Source organism: Vipera berus (genome assembly GCF_964194415.1).
Source record: "Vipera berus genome assembly, chromosome: Z".
Taxonomy (NCBI): domain Eukaryota; kingdom Metazoa; phylum Chordata; class Lepidosauria; order Squamata; family Viperidae; genus Vipera; species Vipera berus.
In genome coordinates, this window is record NC_138205.1 from 84,928,917 (window position 1) to 84,951,257 (window position 22,341).

Sequence of the window (22,341 nt, forward strand, 5' to 3'; positions counted from 1 at the left end):
TCCTGCAAGTGAATTCATGTACCTTGCTGTTGGTTGCCCTCTTGTTCTCTTTTCATCTGTCTTTTCCAGTTTTACAGCTTTTTTTTCTACAGAACCAGAGCTTTGTATAATATGTTTGAAGTAGGATAAGCTGAACTTGATTATTTGTTCCTTGAGTGAAAATTCTGGGTTGATTTATTCAATAGTACAATTATTTTTCTTTGCTCTCACAATATTCCCAGGATCTTTTTCAACACCAAAATTCAAAACATAGGCATTCTTTCTGTCCTATTTCATCAAAGTGCAACTTTTGCTTCCACAGAAACAAAAGCATTCTATAGGGAATGCCATTGCTTGGATTGTTTTGAACTTTGCAGGTATAGACATGTCTCAGCATTTAGCTATCTTTTCCAAGACCTTCATGGCTACCCTACCAAGTGCCCATCTGTGATATATTTCTTGTTTGCTTCTTTCCTTATTGTAAATAGTTGGACCTAAAAGACAGAAACTATCTAACTTTTTGATAAATTATCAGTTCTTAAGATTGGTTGTTCTACTTGTTGTCATTAGTTTAGGTTTTTTCATATTTCATTTTAGTTTCATTTTTCCCCCAATTTATCTCTTGACTATTATTAGAGTTTGCAGCTTCTGGTGTTGGGAGGGCGGTGTTTTTAAAAGAGCAAAATGAGGCAAAAAAATAATAATCCCCCATTCCACCCCTAAGAGCTGGATGCTAATATGATCTTTTTTTTCTTGTTCAGAAGAGACACTCTTCTGTTTTAACCTTTTTTCCTGATTGTTTTTTGGCGTTTTCATCGTGCTTTCGTGAGAGGGCGGCATTTTGGGGGAGGGGGAAATCTGCCCCCTTCCCCCCCAAGCCACCAGATGAGCAAGACACCCACCTGCCTGCGGTCTTTGCCCTGTCTGAGGTTTTCGTTGTCATGAGCATTTCTGTTGAGAATTGGCGGGGGCGGGGGCTGTTGGTTTTTATTCCTCTCCATCTGCTGGGTGGTTGCAACATGTTTTTGGTCGTGCTGGGTGGTTACCCATGAGGAACGTTTTTTTGGGGGGGATCCCCACTCTGGTTGCTAAGCTTAGTTAAACCCTCTTCCTCCTCCTTCTCATTGGAGCCTCCCTTTGTCTGCAAAGGTGGGGCAGGAAGACCCCTGCCGGGCCAGGGATGATGGGGATCTGGCCTCTGCGGAGTAGGGGCAGGATTACTATGCTCCTTGTCAATCAGGTTTGATTTCCTTTCTTTGCCTCTCCTTCCTGCCTCCCTGCTTGTAGCTGCCTCCGAGCCCCTTATTTTTGGGAGTTAGCATTGCTGTCATCTCTTTCTCTTGAGCCTGGTGGGTAACTGTTGCCACCCAAGAGCTATTTAAAAGTTAGGGACTCTTGGTGGGATAACACCCCAACATGCCCGCCATGCCCCCACTTCAAGTGCAGAAGCCGCACCCCCCCTTCAAAGCCTCTGCAATCACCTATCAGCTTCTTTGACTCAACCAGAAGGAGAGAAGGGGATAGAAGAGTGAAAAGATTAATGTCAGAGAAACAGGCACAAGTTTCCCATTAAAAGTATGGTAAGTGGGCGTACAGATAATTGTCCACCGACAACCACAATTGAGCCCAAAATTTATGTTGCTAATTGAGAAATTGAGTTTTGTCCCATTTTATGACTCTTCTTGCCACATTTGTTAAGTGAATCACTGCAGTTGTTAAATTAGTAACACGGTTGTTAAGTGAATCTGGCTTCCCCCATGGACGTTGCTTGTCAGAAGGTTGCAAAAGGGGATCACCTGACTGGGACACTGTGACCGTCATAATATGAATCAGTTGCCAAGCACTGAATGTAAATCACAAGACCCTGGGGATGCTGCATAAGTGTGAAAAATGGTCATAAGTCATGAGCCGTTGTAACTTTGAACAGTCACTAAGTGAACTGTTGTAAGTCAAGGACTACCTGTACTTTATTACTTTTTTCTTTCTTTTTTGGGTGGAGGTCATCAAATTTTTGACACCTTGCTAGGTGACTGGTGGTACTCGAATATTGCCATATCCTAAAAGTGGTACAATGGATGAAAAGATTGAAAAGCCTTGCCCTAAACTATGCAACCCAACTATATTTTCCTCTTTAATATTTCTAACTTTGGCCTTACAGCTTTCAGTCTTGCTTGACATGTTTTGTCAATTTCAAACTGAACTTGAACATAAAATCTCTTCTATATCAGTGTTTGGAGCGTAAATAGTATAGTTATCATTTAAGTGGTCATCCACAAAGTCTAATTAATAATATTTAGTCACAGATTGCATTGTAGCAAAGTACTGTTCTTGTAAAACCCTTCTTAACTATAAAAGCTTTCTTCTTTGTTTTTAATGTTCTGAATAATAAACTGTGATTTCCTAACTGAAAGTGTCCATCTCATTTTACTAATCCGTAAAATGTCAATTTTCATACATAGGATAAATTATGCTAAACATAGGAAGAAATTTGTTTATTTTATTGAGCTTTTAGGCTTCTCTAGTTAGAACTAATTATTAAACTGGTATGTATTTTGCATATTAAATCATTAAACTGTTTTTTTTTAAAATTAACAAGTAAATGTAGTTTGGTCTATATTCAAGCAACTGTGAGTTTTTAATTTCATATGTAGTGAAATTATAATAGACACAAATTTAACTTCAGATGTGAATATTCTTAATGCAATATTTGATTTGTGTTTGTATTTACAGGAATGCAACAATCATCATGGCATATTTGTTGGATCAGCTTGTGGACATTATGGTCCATATTTCCCAGATGTTCTTTTTTGGTCTGTCATATTATTCTTTACAACATTTTTCCTCTCCTCTTTTTTCAAGCAGTTTAAAACCAAACGTTATTTTCCCACCAAGGTAATTGTGATAGCTTTTATGCATTTACATTAATTTTACAGTAAGTATTTTGCTGAAGATAATTTGATTTGTAATATTAAAGGCAAAGAATGTATTATTTTGCATATTTTCCAATATTCCTGCTGCATCCTTAGTTGATACCCAAAGGATATTGAAACTGATTTGCATATCTAGACTATTGCAGCATGGCTATTTTCAGTCCTGTTCTACAATACTTAAATATTAATTAATAAAATATTAAAATATCAATAATATTAATAATTAATGTAATATGAATTAATTATTACCAAGTAATACTTAATACAATTTAAAAAGTAGCCTAAACACCATAGAAAAAATTGAATCCCTTTTTAAAGTCAGAGACTTGAGAAAACAAGCTTTAGCACTAATATCCCTCTAATTTCTGAGACCAATTTTCTTAAAAGTCTGGCACGAGCAAAGGTTAAGAGAAAAAGTGTTTGGAGTGGTAAGCTAGATTCGTTGAAGCCCTTGGCTAATGCATATTCCCATATTGATTCAAATTGAAAATAATCCTAAAAATTATACAGATGTTTCTGTCTTACTGCAAAACAGATCTTTTTGTTGATAAAAGGAAGAAATCATTTCTGAAATCAGAGAGTGAGAGAAAAATTTCTTCCTGTTCCTTGTTCCATTTGCTCTTTTTTGTGCTATAATAAGACCTGTATGATGATGTGTTCAATCATTATAACAAAAAGCAAAGATAGTACCAATAGTAATCCCAACACTTGTGTACCACTTGAACACCATCAACATTGGCAAAAACATTAGTCAATTGCAAAAAGTAGCTTTACTTGTGAATGTGGTTACTATTTTGCGTATAACCTGTCAGAAATTTTATAACATGGATGATCTACATTAGAAAGCTTTTAGTGAACTTTTCCTAGCATTTTTGTTGAGATGAATATTTGTGCTATAAAAATTAGCATATTTCACAAAAGGAGATTTGATAATGAAAATGCCTTTTTTAGAAATTAGATGAAGTTAAGGCTTAAACAGTTAAAAGTTTAGTTTTAGATTTTACCTGATTCAGTATCATTTTCTATAGTATTTGTTGTGGTTTGAATGATACATAAAATTTGAAACTTAGCACAGGTTTTAGCTTAAACAATTCACAGTTAGCAACCCATGTTACGCTTCTGTGAGAAGATAACTTATTAGAACTGAACATGAACAATTGTAATCAAAATTTTTCAAAGACTAATACATATGAAATATATTGCTAGTACTTTTTAATATTAAAAGTGAAAAATTAAATTGATAATAGTTAACCTGATTAAAGTTTGAGAAATGAATGAATTGAAACAATGCTAAATTACATTTAATTAGGCAGAAAAATTGCTGATGATAAGAAGTATAGAATCTCACTACCTGCTTCCAAATTTTAAATACTAATTAAAACCCCATTACTTCATCTGTATTGAATATTTTCATTATGTATTGTAAAATAAGGAGAAATATTTTAATTGTTGACATAGGTTTTTTAAATTAGTTAAATAAATTATTTTGCAAGATTTTGCTTTAATATTTATATTAGATTTATTGAATATTAGAATATTAAATTAGAATATTATTAGATAATATTAATATTAGATTTATTCATGAAGAATTTTTTTCATTAACAGATGACTGCTATTTCAAAATTAAGACATTAGAGCATATTACAGAATCTGAATAATTACAAATGTTATTGTCCTTTAGAACTATTTCATTGCAGGTAAGTATTTGAAGTACCAAAGTGCTTTTATACTATGTCTTCTTTCTTTTTTTAGGTACGTTCTACAATAAGTGATTTTGCTGTATTTTTGACAATAGTGATTATGGTTTGCATCGATTATCTTGTTGGAGTTCCTTCTCCTAAACTAAATGTGCCTGAAAATTTTGAAGTAAGCAAATGCTTTCTAGTTTTTTCTTAATAAACTCTGAAATACTATCCATTAAATCAGGAAAATTATTTTATTTAAATAAAGTAGCTGTTGATGTGATAGGCTGCTGAAGCAAGGCTATTTATTAGCTTTGTAGATGCTTGATAGAGTAACATCCAATGAGAAATTATACTAGTGAAATTCATATATTTGATTGCATATTTCATGATTTTGATTCAAGCAGCTTTCTGCTTCTGCAGATGCTTTCTGCAACACTGTGAAGACCATATTATAGCAACAAAATGAAGCAACTTGTTCCTGGGCTGAGTGGTGGCCTAACAAAAGCATCTGCCATTTTGGCATGCCAATGTGGGGACTGTGCTAAGCAAAACAGGCCAGCTTGCCCCTATCTCACATGTGATTGCCTGGAAGTGACCACTTCCACAAGGCTGCCATGTAACTCAGGGACATGTGGCCTGTCCTCTTTTCCAACATTAGCCTGGAGAACTTTTAAAAGGAAGGTATGGAACCTAATCGGGTGGGAATCAGGCCTTTGGGACCTGAAAGAGGGTGAAAAGACCTGTGGGGAGACCCAGGAAGCAGAGCACAGGGTATGATGCGCTAGGCTTTTAGTGACTTTATCCACCTCTGAGGCATCCCATGCTTTGCTTAACAACTGTATGTTTGTTTAACAGTCACGTAAGGGGAAAGAAGGGTTGTTAAGTGAGGCCATCTTGCTTAACAGCTGACACCACTTGCAATCATAATGGGAAGACTCTATTACTGTCATGTCTCAAAGATTACCTGTGTATTTATATAACTATATTTTTATTTATTTAAAAGCCTCTGTTTTTTAAATGCTTCTTGGTATACATGTTTGATTCCTGACAGCAATAGCCTCTTAATTAAAATTTGTTAAATAGCTTGTTTATTTGGTGGTTCACCTTTAATAGTGGTATAACAGATGTTAAGAAAGTAAAGGTTGTAAACCACTAAAGTACAATAATGCCTTGTGATCATGCCAAATTTACCAATTTCAAATATTTATATCTTAAAGTAATGTTGTAAATTTTTGTATTGTATTAATTGCATCCTATATGAAATGTATCTTTTTTCAAAATTTAATCTAATCATCATCTAAAATTGCTTTTATTATAATCTGTATACAGGTATTTATAGTGAGTGTTTCTCTATAAATAATGAAAAATATCTGTTCCTTTTGATAGCTGTGTATTTATGTTTTATTTTAGCCTACACAGAGTGGTCGTGGATGGCTTATCAATCCTCTAGGGAGTAATCCTTGGTGGACCCTAGTAGTAGCTGCAGTTCCTGCTTTGCTCTGTACCATCCTTATTTTTATGGATCAGCAAATTACAGCTGTTATCATAAACAGAAAAGAGCATAAACTCAAGGTGAATATTTGTTTTGTTTGTTCATTTACCAATGCAACAGTTAACTTAAATTAGAAATAATTACAGTACTGTAGTAATTTCCTACATATAGGAAACATCGAAGTCAAAATCTTGTATTGAGCTAAATCACAGGTGTCAAACTCGCAACGTCATGTGATGTGTCACGACATATCACAACTTTTTTCCCATTGCCGGCAATGGGGTGGGTGCAGTTTTGGCGTGATGCATCTGGCCCGTGGGGTGGCAGTTTGACATCCCTGAGCTAAATTAAAGACTTTAATAGTTTGTAGCAGACTTAATTTATTTATAACTGAGATCATTTATTCTTGGAAAAGTTTCATTTGAAACAAATTTGACTTTGGTGATTGTATGGACATGTATCTTTTCTTGGCATCTGTTTATTATTGCCTTTTCTAACATAACTTCACAAACTAGTGTATGGCTGAGTAATTTCCTCTTAACCTCAGATTGATAACTGCATCCAACCCTTCATAGCTTGTTAAGTTCAATCAAGGATTGTAAGGCTACTATTCAAAAGGACTATTTTAGGTAAAACTGTTTAAAAACAGTTTTCTATTGTATTTAAAAACTGGTAAAGGAATTTTACTGGAAGATATGGTAAATGAAATATTGATGTTCTAAGATTGTACAGAAGGACAACAGAATTAAAAGCCAAAACTTTTAGGAAGAAACTTGGAAATGACTAATCCTAGCATAAATACACACATATATACACACACATGTAGTCTTTCAAAGGGCTCTGTTGTTTTAACATTTTTAGGAACAATGTTTTATTTATGTTTTGCTTTATACGTCTTAACAAATGATTTGCACAGCCTTATGTTGAACTGATTCGTGATGTAAATGTAAAATTGTTGGGTGATTCAACTAGCTGTGCCTATCCATTTTGTAGGTGGATTACTGCCTTTTGCTAGATAGGAAGCAACAAGTGAAGCTAGGGAAAATCTCATCAAGCACCTGGACAATTAGCACAGGTGCCCTTCAGGGTTGTGTGTTCTTTCCATTGTTCTTCTCTCTATATACCAATGACTCCATCTCTAAGGATCCTTCTGTCAAAGTACTGAAGTTTGCAGATAATAACTACAGTCATTGGTCACATTTGAGTTGATGATGAATCTGCATATAAACGGGAGATTGAACAACTGGCCTAACCATTGTTAAAAAGGCAAAATAAAAAATGTCCTTCATCAGCTTAGGAAGTTCAGCTTGCCCCAGGAACTAGTGATATAGTTCTACAGAGATATTATTTGAGTCAGTCAGTCATATTTCTATTACTGTCTGATTTGACAGTAACTAAAAAAAAAGTACAGACTCCAATAGATAGTTAGAACTGCAGAAAAAACAATAGTAACCAACATGCCTTCCTTAGAAGACCTGTATATTGTGCGGGTCAGAAGAAGGATTGAGAAAATATGTACAGATTCCTCATATCCTGGACAAAAACTGTTTCAACTCCTCCCTTTAGATCATCGGTGTACGGTACTACATGTCAAACAACTAGACACAGGGACACTTTTTTCCCTTGTGTCATCATTCTGCTGAACACCTAATCCTCACAGTACTGTCTTATTGTATGTCTAAGTATATTTACCCATGTATGGCTGTAGTATTATTATCCTTCTCATCTCCACTAGGCCCTCTTATTAATATCATTATTATGATTATTATTACTCTGTTGGTTAGCATGTACACTGAGACCTTCTGCACTTGAGACAAATTCCTTGTGTGTCTAATCACACTTTATTAAAAAAAAGTATTGTATGGCATGGTATGGTATAGTATATAGCATATAATATAATTTATATAATAAACTTTTAAACAAACATTCTAAATATTTTGTGAACATTATTTACTATGATTTTAGCATGAAACATTTATGTTTAATTCCACAGAAAGGTTGTGGTTATCATCTTGATCTGCTCATGGTTGGCATTATGTTAGGTATCTGCTCTATTATGGGTTTGCCTTGGTTTGTGGCTGCAACTGTCCTTTCAATAAGCCATGTCAACAGTTTAAAAGTGGAATCTGAGTGTTCAGCTCCAGGAGAACAACCAAAGTTCCTGGGAATCCGTGAACAAAGAGTGACAGGATTAATGATTTTTGTCCTGATGGGGCTATCAGTGTTTATGACCTCTGTATTAAAGGTAAGCAGCAGAAAAAAAATAATTTTATTACAAACTTAGTGTATTAAAAAAGTTGTTTTTTCTTCCCTTCCCTCCTCTTCACTATATTTTACAGTCTTTCATAATCTACAAATTAGTCATACTTTTATATTCATCTCTGCCATAGGTGAATAGCAATGCCTTATATCTGAACCAGTTTTTTTCCTAACCAGATACTTGCCAATCATTTATGTTCTAATCACAGCCAGTCTCCTTTTTCAAAAATACATTGGAAAATTCATCTTGTTTTATCTGTATATTTTTATTTTTATTTTTTGTTATGAGATGGTCCAATCTTCACAAAAAATTGCTTAATGCTTTTATATTCATTAATATGTTGATTTTTAAAGTTTAATTTGCTGGTTTTTTTTCCAGTTTATTCCAATGCCAGTTTTATATGGTGTTTTTCTTTATATGGGAGCATCCTCATTAAAAGGCATTCAGGCAAGTTTTATTTTTAATCATGTTGCATCTGTAGAAAAAAATAACATAGATGTTATGCAGTATTTAGCTTTCCCGTCTCACTCCCCACCCCATACATGATGCCTTTTATTTATTTTTATTTATTTAATTAGCTTTCTATACCGCCCTATTCCCGAAGGACTCAGGGCAGTTTACAGGGCAGCGTATAAAAGACAATATAAAAAGATAATATAAAATTAAAATGAATTAAATTAATTAAAGCCCAACAATTAAAACAATATTAAAAAGCTAAAACCCCTTCAGTCCAGGCCTGATAGATTGAAAAGCCAGGTTTTCAGGTCCCGGCAAAATGAACGCAGATCAGGGGCAGTCCGGACTTCCACAGGTAAATCATTCCAAAGGGCAGGCATGCCCACAAAAAATGCCCTCCCTCTGGGGATCACCCGCCGGCACTCCCTAACCGGCGGCACCCTAAGGAGGCCCTCTCTATGGGAGCGCACAGGACGATGGGAAGTTGATGCTGGCAGCAGGTGCTCCCTAAGATAATCCGGACCCATGCCATGTAGGGCTTTATAGGTCATCACCAGCACCTTGAATCTCACCCGGAGGGCAACTGGAAGCCAATGCAGCTCGCGGAGAAGAGGTGTTACACAGGAGTATCGGGAGACTCCCATCACAACTCGCGCGGCTGCATTCTGTACTAGCTGAAGCCTCCGAGTGGTCCTCAAGGGCAGCCCCATGTAGAGAGCGTTGCAGTAGTCTAACCGGGAGGTCACGAGCGCATGAGTGACTGTGCGTAGGGCATCTCGGTCCAGATAGGGCCGCAACTGGTGCACCAGGCGAACCTGGGCAAAAGCCCCCCTGGTCACAGCTCCTATGTGGTCTTCTAAACTGAGCCATGAATCCAGGAGGAAACCCAAGTTGCGGGCCCTATCAACGGGGTAACACCTCACCCCCCATAGTTAACGATGGACAAAACTGGTTCTCCCGAGATGCCGGTATGTACAGCCACTCAGTCTTGGTGGGATTGAGTCGAAGCCTGTTCCTCCCCATCCAAACCTGGACCACCTCCAAGCAATGGGACATCATGTTGAGGGCATCACTGGGTTGGTTCGGGGTGGAAAGAAAAAGCTGGGTATCATCAGCGTACTGATGATACCCCACCCTGAAACCACGAATGATCTCACCCAGTGGCTTCATATAGATGTTGAACAAGAGGGGAGAGAGAACTGACCCCTGAGGAACTCCACAAACAAGAGGCCTCGGGGCGGATCTCTGCCTTCCCGTTAACACCGACTGCGAATGGCCCAGAAGGTAGGAGGAGAACCACTGTAAAACAGTGCCCCCACTCCCAACCCTCTGAGACGCCGCAGTAGGATACCATGGTCGATGGTATCAAAAGCCGCTGAGAGGTCTAATAGGACTAGGACAGAGGAACAACCCCTGTCCCGGGCCCGCCAGAGATCATTAACCAGTGTGACCAATGCCGTCTCCATGCTGTACCCGGGCCTAAAGCCCGATTGGTACAGGTCTAGATAATCAGTTTCCTCCAGGAACAAAGGGAACTGATGCGCCACCACGCTCTCAACAACCTTTGCTAAAAAGCAAAGGTTGGAGACCGGACGATAGTTATTCAAAATAGCTGGGTCCAGAGCAGGCTTCTTGAGAAGGGGCCTCACCACCGCCTGTTTCAAGGCAGTAGGGAAGGTACCCTCTCTCAAAGAAGTAGTTATTACTGCCTGGAACCAGCCTCGTGTCTCCTCCCGAGCTGAATACACCAGCCAGGAGGGGCACGGGTCCAATAAACACGTGGTGGAACTCAGTCTCCTCATGGTCCTGTTCACCTCATCCGGGGTAACATCTTGAGCGTCTTCACCTCATCCGGGGTAATATCTTGAGCGTCTTCAAGATATTCTTGAAAATATAAAGGTCAGGATATCACATAGCTGAGCTCTAAAGCAAGGGTCCCCAACTCCCACTCTGTGGACCAGTACTGGGCCGCAGCATGTCAGCAACCGGTCCACACAAACAAGCAAAGCCCCATCCGTGGGATGCAGGCAGCACACAAAACCATGCACCCTCCAGTCCGCAGAAAAACCTCTCTCCACGGAACTGGTGCTTGTGTCCAAATGTTTGGGGACCTCTGCTCTAAACAACTTAAGATGGGCTTATACAAGGTGTATTTCTGAATTTCCCATTGCAATAACAGCCAGTTTGAAGGTATTGTCCTAAAACCAGAAAACTAAGTTCTAGGCCTCACTTAGGCACGAAAGCCAGTTGAGTGACTTTGGGCCAGTCACACTCTCATAGCCCAATCCAACTCACAAGGTTGCTGTTATAAGAAAAATAGGAAACAGTATGAGATATCTTCGCCACTTTAAGAGAGATAGCTAGACAGACAGGCAGACAGATAGATAGAACTATTATTAATAGTTATATAGTGTGAGAGTGTGTACACACAAGTACATGTTGCCTATGTGCACAGACACATTTATTCCCAAATCGTGTGTCTTAGCAGTAGTATGTATTAAATTCACAGAGGTCATTGGGAGGGAAGAATTCTCCATTCTGCTTATGTTACTTGCCTTGTGCTTCTTAAAACTATGCTAGTTTTGCTGAAAGGGCTCACCTTCTTGAATTTTTACAAATATATCTATTTTCTTAATATTGCAAATAGACAGGAATCCAGAAATTCTAAAAGTTTTTAGTAGCTAGAATAACTCTTTATTACAGATAAAATATTATTATTTTTACTACTCAAAGAGTGTCATGTCTAATTTGTAATCAATTTATTTTTATAATTTTTGTTTTTTAAAATTGTTTTTAGACATATGTTTAATAATTTTTCTTTTCATTACAGTTTTTTGATCGTATTAAACTGTTCGGTATGCCTGCCAAACATCAACCTGATTTGATTTATCTCCGTTATGTGCCATTATGGAAAGTACATGTATTTACAGTAGTTCAGCTTACCTGTCTTATTCTTTTGTGGGTAATTAAAGCATCAGCTGCTGCTGTTGTTTTTCCTATGATGGTAAGCAAATATTTCAGTATGTCTGCAACTTTATGCATCATTTATAAATGTCTAAATATGAAATTCAATGATAATATTAAATTTATGCAATTAGTGTACCTTAATTATATTAATTTTATATTTATATTAGTATTTATACTTGCTAATAATTTATATTTAAAACTGTTTTAAAGGTTTTAGCTTTAGTTTTTGTTCGCAAACTTATGGATTTGTGTTTCACCAAACGGGAGCTCAGTTGGCTAGATGACCTTATGCCAGAAAGTAAGAAGAAAAAGGAAGATGACAAAAAGAAAAAGGCAAAGGAAGTAAGTGGAATAGTATTAATTATTGAGGCAAAAGCCCCATAGAAGAAGTGTTTGATGGAGAAATGGAAAACATTTTCCATATTTGATTCAAGTTATCAGTGAAACAAATGGAAATTAGCTTTTAATTCCTCCAAATATAGCAGTTCATTAAAGCTCTATAAAAGCATGCAAAATGAGATGTGATCGATAGAAATATGACAGCGTAGACATAAACAGAATATACACTAAACATAGATATTGTATAAGTGTCAAATGTAAACGCTCTTTTCCAAATATTGGGAAGGCTTTTCAAAGATTAAAATACAAGAAATATTTATAGATGGTTAATTGCTTTCAGGATTATCTTACAAGCCATAGTAAATTACTTTAAAAAATACATGTATTCAGGATATAAACAAATGTAAACCAATAGCTGTAGATATATTTGGAATGAAATGTACTAAAATTTCTCTATGGCTAATATTGAAAATGTAAACTAGAAAAAAAGTTAATGCTATGTAGTACATCTTTTTGTGGGTAAGATCATTGTTATGTTTGTTGGCATACTTTTTAATGTGTTTGTATAATTAACACAAGTGTCAAAGAAAAATTCAGTAGATTTGAAATAATGCAATACATAGACAACTTGTATGTATTATTGTATCTTCCATTATGAAGGATTTACATTTATAAAAACTTCATCATATAACAAAGTAACCTAGCAATAGACAGTATTGTTCCAGTAATTGTACTGTAACTGTTTTAAAATGGCCTGACTTCAAAATGGGCCCATTCCGTGTGACCCAGAACATTTCAGAATATGGCCATTTCAAGGTCAGACTATTTCCTAATTAGTTAAATAGTTTAATCTGTACTCAGAATGAGCCATTTCTGAGTTAAAATGTTCCATAATGAAAAATTATTCATGTCTGGGTTTTGGCAAATATTAAAAAAAATATTATATTATGGGGCTGAATTTGAATGCCACAATACGATGGATTGCATAGGAAGGAGTTTCATGAGAGGAGAATAGAGTATAATTTTCTGGCCTGAATTCTTCACAACCCTTCATTTTTTATTCCCCAAATGTTGAGTGAAGTCTGTTACTATGCAGTTTCCAAATGCCTGCTTTTAGGTCTATGTTGACAAAATACAAGATTCATTTTTGCATTTCTCTTATAATTCCAAATTTGTTAAACCTGTATTGGATTACATACAACTTTCAGGAAGCTGAACGAATGTTTCAGGCAGTGGACAGTGAAACTGTACACCTTCCATATGAAAGAAGTGAAGTATTACAGATTCCTATGAAAGCTCTAAAATACAGGTGTAGTATTTATCTATTATTTTACATTTTATTTTATATAATCTATTCCATTTAATTCTGAATGATGCTTATAAAATTGAGAATTAATCATGGTGAGAAAGAGGACCAAAGACTTTATACTGTAGGTTCATGCATCCCCCTAGTGCATTACATGTTACTTAATTAGATAATAGATGACTCCTTATCAGTCAACCGTGTCTGTATGAAGAACTTTCTTTAGTCCTGTCTTGTCTCTTACTGTGCATAGTTAATGTGGAAGACACTGAAGATATTAAACTGAGACTTTGACCATTTACTGAAAGCCTGAACAGTATGTTCACATGTACAAATAGAATATAACAGGGGTCCCCAACCCCCAGGCCGTGACCCACTACCGAGCCTTGATACATTCAGAACTGGGCCACAGAAGTGGTGGTGAGCACGCACTCACATCCTTACTTATGCAAGCAGTGGGTGAATGTGTGTGTGTGCGCTCCATTTGCACAGCAGCGGGCAAGTGTATGTATTCCATTTGCACAAGTGTAGGTGCTTGTGCTCACTGCTTATGGAAATGGAGTTGTGTGCACAAGCTTGCCTGGCACTTGTGTGGAACCATCACTTCCCCATCCTGCGGGTTTGCAAAGCTGAAAAGGTTGGGGAACTCTGTGTTATAAAATTAGAAATGTTACTATTCCCCAAATAAACATCTTTTTACAATTTTTAAAATTAACATTCCTTACATAATCTGCTACTACTTGGATTTAATGCTATTTTAGCACTTTTCCCTTCATGAAAAATTAATACCAAGTGAGTAACTGCAATTAAGTCTGGAGGCTATAATGCTTATTCCTGCTTTGACTTTCTGCTAAAAACAGTTATAATTATGAATTATTTTCCTTCTCAGTAGAAATATATATCGTGAACTGCTTATTGACAGTTTTCCATCCTTTCTTAATAGAAGCTGTTAAAGTGATACTGTGCATTAACTGCACATGATTTCACTTGATTTTTTCTGTAATACTAAAGCTTATAAAGCTCCTTAATCAATCAATTCAGGAACAGTACCTCTGCCAATTATAATATCAGATGAAAATAAGATGAGATGAAATAACGCATTTAAGAAACTTATTTTATGAAGTATTCTCCACTAATATCATTCATCGTATAATTAAGTTAATTTTCTAACAATACTTTTCTTAATTTTCCTAAAGCAGTAACCCCAATCCCATTCAGTATAATATTATATTGTGAATATCTCTACAAAATGGTTACCTTGGATTTCTGCCTATTCACAGAAAGGCTGCCATCATTAGCATGGCAGGTCATAAAACACTGATTTATCAGATGACACACTAGTAAAAATGCTTCTCAGTGCCCCTTTCTTAATGTCCAGTTTACCTTTCTCTTCTTTGCTTTGAAGCTGAGTAAAAATATATTCATTTAATTTATTATTGCATGACAGTTAGAACAATTAACCAGTGGAACAACCTGCCTCCATAAGCGGTGAATGCTCTAACACTGGAAGTTTTTAAGAAGAGACTGGACAGCCATTTATCTGAAATGGTATAGGGTTTCCTGCCTGAGCAGGGGGTTGGACTAGATGACCTCCAAGGTCCCTTCCAACATTATTATTATTATATGATGATGATGATGATGCCCACAGAGGAAGATGATTGCTGGTATACAAGTGTCCATAGGTCTATGGTAATTTCCAGGAAAAAAAACATGATAGAGAAAATAGGTAACAGTGATTCTTTTAAAAGACTTTTCATATATTCTATTATAATATGGTTCAGACCTTTAGAAGTTACCTATTTTCATAGTCTATTTTAGAACTAACACTGAACTGGAACATGAATTATTTTTAACACTGAGATTCTTAGTGTTAAAGTAAAATAATGCAATATTTTCTAGTACCTAAGCAAAAAACATAACCAAGGCTTAAAATGATAAGAATATGTCACCTTATTAATGGTATAGCAAGGCATGTAGAACTAATCAGTGTGTGTTTATTACCCAGCATTGACCCCTCTGTGGTAAACATAACAGATGAAATGGCCAAAACTGCACAGTGGAAGGCTCTTTCCATGAACACAGAGAATGCCAAAGTAACAAGATCTAACTTGAGGTAGATTAATCATGCTTTATTACCTTTTGCTTTTGCTTTGTATGTTTAGATATGGAAACAGATAGAAATGGTTGTTCATTTATATACCAAACAATGCTGATGAACCTTTTGGGCTTGGTGTGTCAAATATTCAGAAAATGCTTAACTTGACTTTTCTGGCATGTCCCCCCTCCCACAAAAGAGAAACAATTATGTATCTCCCCTCCCCCATATAGACCAACCTGAACAGTGGCACTAAACAGATGGGCCTGAATAGAGACTCAAACCTCGATTTCATCCCTAATGCCCTGCTGCCACTCAAAAAAGCCACTCTTGATATTCCCCAAGCACGCTCTATTCTTACTCATCTTCCAAAAGTCACGTAAGAATGAGGCATGCTTTCAAGAATAGTTGTTGTCAGGTGTTGTTGAATGCTGCTATGTCATCCAAAACATCATAAGTGTTTCACCTTTGACATGCATGACATGAGTTTGCAATCACTGCCCTAAACACATACCAAAGAGCTTATGTTAAGGAGTTGGGATCTATGTTTATAACAAAGAGGATAAATTTTAGCACAAAACTGAAAATCAAATATCCATATTAGCAAAATAGATCTCCACTATTTTTATTATAGTAGTTTGAATGGGACAGGTAATGTGCTCTAAAATATTCTCAAATGATAACACATTCTGTTGCATGATAAATATATTGGAAAATGAGTAATAATATACTGCTAAAACAAAATAATCATTTGGACTAATTTAAGCTCTTTGCTTGAGAATAACATGGTTTCTTTGATTGTACATTAAGAATTCTGCTCTAAATTACATAAAATAATGGTGGACAAGTTTGCTTGTAGATAGTGACTACGGTATATTTTTTTTCAGGCTTAAAAATATAGAGCTTTAGGGATTGATGTGGCAATGTCACTGTCTGAAGAATGCCCTGTCTTAAAGCACGTTTTGCAAATTGTGCTGCCATATATGCTGGCAAATTTTGACTATATTATTTGTGGATATTGTTTGAATTGCATAAAAAAAGGATCTAGTATACTCCTTTACCTGATACAAAGTATTCCAGTTTTCTTTCATAGAATTCAGATTTATTTTAATATTCTATGCACATTTGAGTGGGTTCAGTTTAAGACTCATTGTGTAGTATTTCTGGGTTGACGTATAATGTGAAAACTTCTTTTATCTTAATAATTGTTAAGAATCCATTTTTTATTTTCCATTCACTCATTGCTCAATTTCATAATTTCATTTCTCCTCTGTAGTACAATATACAGTGACTTCAACTGATTTTTTTTTAACTGACCTGCAAATTTGGTAATAATAGCCAACACAACTACAAAGTCTTGAGTTCAAATATTACAACAATTCTGCTTCTGAATTGCTCATAAACCCGTCTTTTAGATACTTGCTACTGGGTATTTGCAGTGCAGCCCTGTCTATTATCTATAATCCACCCACTATCCATCCATCCATCCATCCTTCATTGAGTTCTGATAATTCAAAGAACTTTATATTCTAATGGTTATACTGGATTATAGCACAAAAGTCAAATAATGTATTTTACATGTTTAAATACAGATCCATGTTGCACAAGATAGGAATCATTGTGACTTCTTAATTATCAATCCATATTCATTTATCTAAAAGAATGTTCTATTGAACTTGCTAGGCTTTAAAAAGATATGTATAAGGTTATATTGTTAGAATGTATACCTTTTTTAATTTAAAAAGGCATTTATAGGTTAAATCTTGCTTTATGCTCCTGGCAATATGTATTAAGTGAAGAGTGTGGGCATATATCCTTAGACAAAAATATTTTACATATACAATTATATCAATATCAGCATCCATAGATGCTGATTTATATCAATATATATTATTAATACCTATGTCTTGACATTTTTAATCATATGAATTTTTCTTAACAGCCCTGAAAATGAGCCATCTGTGAAAATAGAAATTGAAAAAACATCTGAAATAAAGTATGTAGATGCTGAAACCTCATTATAGAGGTAAAACAATGATATTATTTTATAGGATATATTGAAAGAGGGTGACTTCACAGCTTCTTTTAAGTACTAGGTACTTATGTGAACAGCAGTGAGATTTTCCAACAAGAAATGTCTATCACTGTGGAAATATTTATTTTAGTGGAATGTTTATTTCAATTTTTTAAATAGGAAAAATAATTTCCTTTTTAGTTATCAGTAAGTCAAAGATCATTTTCAACTATAAATTATTGGTTTGCATAGTATGTGATATTTGTATATAATTTTCAATACAAATGTCCTGTTATCGGGCATTTGCTAGTTGGAATTTTGCAAAGGTTATGCCAGTTTATAAGAACAAATCATACATATGCAACTTAGTGAATTGCTGTATTTCAGCCTTTATTTCATATTATTTTATGGATGACTTATTTGTATTTGTATATGAATTATTTTCTGAGTTGTACTGTTAAACATCATTGTATTGCATTGTATTGCATTTTTTTTAAAAAAATAAGTCAGTTTTATTTTTTAATTCAGCAACCACAAGAGCAGATTATACTGAAAGAATAAAGCAGTTTTTTAATATAGAAATCTAGATTGGCATTTATTTAGACTGCCTTTTAATAAGATTAAACATGATTATGGTTCTCTTTTTGTGAGATATGATTTAATTTTCTCCTGGGCATCCTGTAAATATGTTCCAAAGAGCTGGGGGAGTTAGTTGATCATTGGTAACTGCAGGAGAGGGAAGAAATTTCTATCATATAAATCAAAATTTTCCAGTACTACTGTATTAGAACATCTGGATTTACATTAAGAGTTGACTTCTCTGACATAAACTTTATTGCTACTAGACATTAAAAATAAACTTATATAAGTTCTTGAGTCCATCATTTTAAAATTCAGTTCCAGGAAATAAAACCAGAATTGTTTTAAAATTACGATAAATTTTAAAAAATGTTTTCCAAAGCATATTTGTTTTAAATCAATAAAAGCATTTATATAAAATGCTGGGTACAGCTGAGTTTGATCTGTCAAATGTTTAAGCCCTGTGTTTATAGATTTCAGTACACATATATGCCACTGAAATGAGTAAGGTTTGATTGTGCTTAAATAGTACCAGTTTACCAATTTTATAAAGACAGATTGTTTAAAATTTAAGTTTTTTTAGATCAGAACTGAAGATAAACATTTTAATATAAACATCCACTTTAATATGGCTATGTGAAAACTGTAACCGAAAACACATAACTTAATTTCAAACTGAAACTAAAGTTACTCCTGTTTACAGTGCACCAAAGATTTTTTTAAAAACCTTACAGTGTAGAAAAGGATTTGCAGTGTGTGAGCCTCCCAATGCTATTGAACTTAAATTTTTGGCAGCAAGTAAGGGATGCAAGATTTGTAGTTTCATTTGGCAACGTCTAGAATTCTGGTAAACAAACATTTTTGAGTATAATTAAAACAATTATGGATTTTACCTGAAACAAGTGAGAGCAATGCAAGTAAAACTTTGTGTTTTGTTGAAAAGGGCCCAGTCATTCTCAGAAATGCTTAAATGTAAAACTGAGCAAAGAAAAAAAAAGAAATTATTAATTTATAGGCAAGTATGTTAAATGAAAATCTGATGCCTAAGAATGATAAAATTAATATTAATATATTTGGGTTTGATATGAAATATTGGAAACAGAATATTTTCATTCCTGAATGCTTGCATAGCTTGTGCCTTAGTTTTTTAAAAAATATATATGCACTTTTCTTTATTTAAAAATCATACTTGTTTGTATCTCATAAATATTTCTGTATCTTTGAAATTACATTTCAGGTTTGTTACTTAGTGTAGGCAAGTGAATCATGTTCATTAGTATTGACAGCATTCCAAATTAATTATACTTGTCTTTTGTTATTACAAATGTTTGTGTTCAGAGCCATGTGTAGAAATTTACAAAAACTCAAATAGATTGTTTTGAATTTTAACCCTTTGTTTTCAAATGCCTGAGATTCAATAATGCTGTTGTTCAATGCCAAAGGGTTAATAAGTTAATTTAAATAAATATCTGAAAATTATTGAAACTCATTATTTATTTGCTAATTATATAAAATAATTCCTGACAGAAATATCATGACTTGCAGTGTAGTTTACATTATTTGCTTAAATACTGCTTATTAATTCATTATTACACATTTTAATTTTTTGATAGCAGATGTCCAAATAGGATGTTTAAAACTCCAGTGCTAATTTATAATTTTCTATGTTGTATGTTGTAAAAACTATTTCTTTTTCCATAAATAAAATTATAGTATTAAAGTAAAACAATAAAAGACACAGCTTTTATTGTATATAGATATAAATATTGCCCTAAAAGCTATAAATGAGTAAAATTACTAATTCACCTTAGGGTGAAATATAATTTATAGCCAGTATATTCCCATTATGACAATAGCTAAATGACTGTTTTCTAGATAACCTGATTGCCTCCTTAGGAGCAGACTGATTTAGTGGAAATAACTGTAGAGCAATCCCAGGAAATGTATCTTTTCTGTTCTTTAAGGCAACATGTTTTCAGTGCAGACTATCTGAATTTTAATTCTATATAAACACTTTGCTTAAAATTGTTTAATGTCACAAACAGAACATAAATACCTTTTTTCATAGTGGAAACTCATGAACCCATATACATACATACATACATACATACATACATGAATGATTCATTATGCTTAGTTTCCATATTCCACATTATTAACCACGCTAAAAACAAATTATTCAATTTTTCAATGCAATCAATAAAATATGTAAAATAGTGTTCAAAGCATGTACATTACTTAGCATCCAATATTGTATTTTTCCTCTTTTACTTCAATTAAATTTATTTCTCTGTACAGTAGTCTTATAAACAGTGTTGTCTGGTAAAAATTCCAACCATAATTGTAATGTCAGATAACTGTGGTACATTACAAATATTCATAGGTCTTCATTGTTTAAAAGTTTGTTAATGAATTGTGTTATGTCCCCAACATAGTGCATGTTGGTCATCAGTAGAATGTATTGAATGTTATTTTCTTTCAACACATTTTGGTCAGTAATGTAATGATTGTTAAGATGATTAATATAGGTTCCATATGTTATTTAGCACAATTACTATGAAGAACCCTTTAATTTCATGAATAACAGGTGTGTAGTGTGTCCATAGATACTTGTATTAATATAAAATGTTGTCCTGTGATTTTACTATTTTGAATTTTTTATTACTTTTTAGAAAATTTATCAATAACAGAAAAATGCTTATAATTGGTGTGAAAATAAGAAAAATCATATTTAGCATATATTGTCACTGTTTTGCAATCTTAGAATAACTTATTTAATGGACAGGTTTTTATAAATGCAGTTTATTCCCTTTTGTCACTTATACTTTGTTTGTAAGTGTCTTCCAGTGTTCAGCATTGCTTCCTGAACAAAACCATCTATTTTGATTTGAGGTGTAATTCCACAGTATACTCCAATTTATATAACAATTTTCTAATCGTGCATCATTTTCTTATAGAATTATATCCAGAGTTACACTGTTTGAATGTAGAGATAATATTTTATTCTTTTATATAATGCCTACAAAATTCTCCAGTATGTAATGGAAAAAATCCAATGTTTTATCATTTGTTTAATGACTATTTTTTGTAATATTTGAAAAGGTTGAAAAAAAGCAATAAAATGTCACTGCTTTTAAAGACTCGAGTTACTTTTTTATATATATACATTGTACCTGTAAGATTAACATATCTAATGAGGGGGGGAAAGGATCCTTAAATGTTAGGCCCTTTCTCTGAGGCCTATCATTCTGAGATAACAGTGCCTATGGGTGAACAACAACTAGCAATTGGGTTTTCTTGCTGCCATCATCCTGTCACTATAAACCAGTTTCTCTTTTTCTACACCAACTCTCTGGGAAACCAGAAAAGATTGAAAGGGAAATCTTTGTCCCACTCTAGGTCTGACTAAACACTCAAGAGAAACAAATGTTTAGGAGTCAGTAGCTAGAAGTCAATATTTTAGCCAATCTGATGAGGATGATAGAAGCCAACCAGCCAGGACTGAAACAAATAAAAAAAAGTTATCAAAAGAAAGTAAGTTTTGGAGGGAGGGAGGGAAGGAGGAAGGAAGGAAGGAAGGAAGGGCTTAATATGAATCTGATATGGTACTGATCTTCCAAAGCAAGCTCACAAAGAGCAGATCTTGTTAAACAACTTAAGCCTGGCAATGATTTTATCGCTACTAAAGTTATTCAGATCTGTTGTTGGACCCTGTCCTGTCTTATTTAGTTTCATTTATAGTTTGTAAAGTATTAATTCCAAAAAACTAGGTTTAGTTTTGATAGTTCCAATCAATAAAAAGGTATCTGGGTTCTGCTTGCTAATTGTTGGCCTCTGGCCTATGGAACATGTAAAAAAATTTTGGGTTAGAGCTGGGATATAGTTTTTGCTTGGAGTCATATAACCTATTTACCTTTTTAGAGAGAGTACAGTCTAAATACTTAAGGGATTTCAAATTCCACAATGTGTTCCCAACATTGTCTTAACACCATTTGGCTGGCAGGACAAACATTGAAATTCATATTGATACATCCTCCTGTATTCAACAACAATGGTGCTGAATAAGTGGTGATAATAACCAGTCCTTAGAAGGACATATGATTGTGATCTGCACTTGCAAGGTTGCAGTATCCCACAGTCATGTGATTATCATTTACAACCTTTCCTGCCAGCTTCCCCAAAGCAAAGTCATTTGGCAGAATGGCAGTGGAGGTCGTAAATTGTTCAGATAAGTCTCCCATC

At 34.5% G+C, this 22,341-nt stretch overlaps 1 protein-coding gene across 3 annotated transcripts in view; it reads left to right on the plus strand.

Annotated features, from left to right (window-relative positions):
- SLC4A7 (solute carrier family 4 member 7) overlaps nucleotides 1-21,219 on the plus strand; it is a 110,388-nt gene extending 89,169 nt beyond the window's left edge. For 2 of the 3 annotated variants that reach the window (XM_081344060.1, XM_081344058.1), the window contains 10 exons: nucleotides 2,710-2,871; nucleotides 4,662-4,775; nucleotides 6,005-6,166; nucleotides 8,080-8,331; nucleotides 8,725-8,793; nucleotides 11,633-11,806; nucleotides 11,980-12,111; nucleotides 13,317-13,417; nucleotides 15,417-15,524; nucleotides 17,449-21,219. In XM_081344060.1, coding sequence (XP_081200186.1) covers nucleotides 2,710-2,871; nucleotides 4,662-4,775; nucleotides 6,005-6,166; nucleotides 8,080-8,331; nucleotides 8,725-8,793; nucleotides 11,633-11,806; nucleotides 11,980-12,111; nucleotides 13,317-13,417; nucleotides 15,417-15,524; nucleotides 17,449-17,530 — 1,356 coding nt within the window. In that variant the 3' untranslated portion in view covers nucleotides 17,531-21,219. The remainder of the gene's footprint in view (nucleotides 1-2,709; nucleotides 2,872-4,661; nucleotides 4,776-6,004; nucleotides 6,167-8,079; nucleotides 8,332-8,724; nucleotides 8,794-11,632; nucleotides 11,807-11,979; nucleotides 12,112-13,316; nucleotides 13,418-15,416; nucleotides 15,525-17,448) is intronic. The other variant, XM_081344059.1, reaches the window with a different exon arrangement.
- Nucleotides 21,220-22,341: the final 1,122 nt, after the last annotated feature.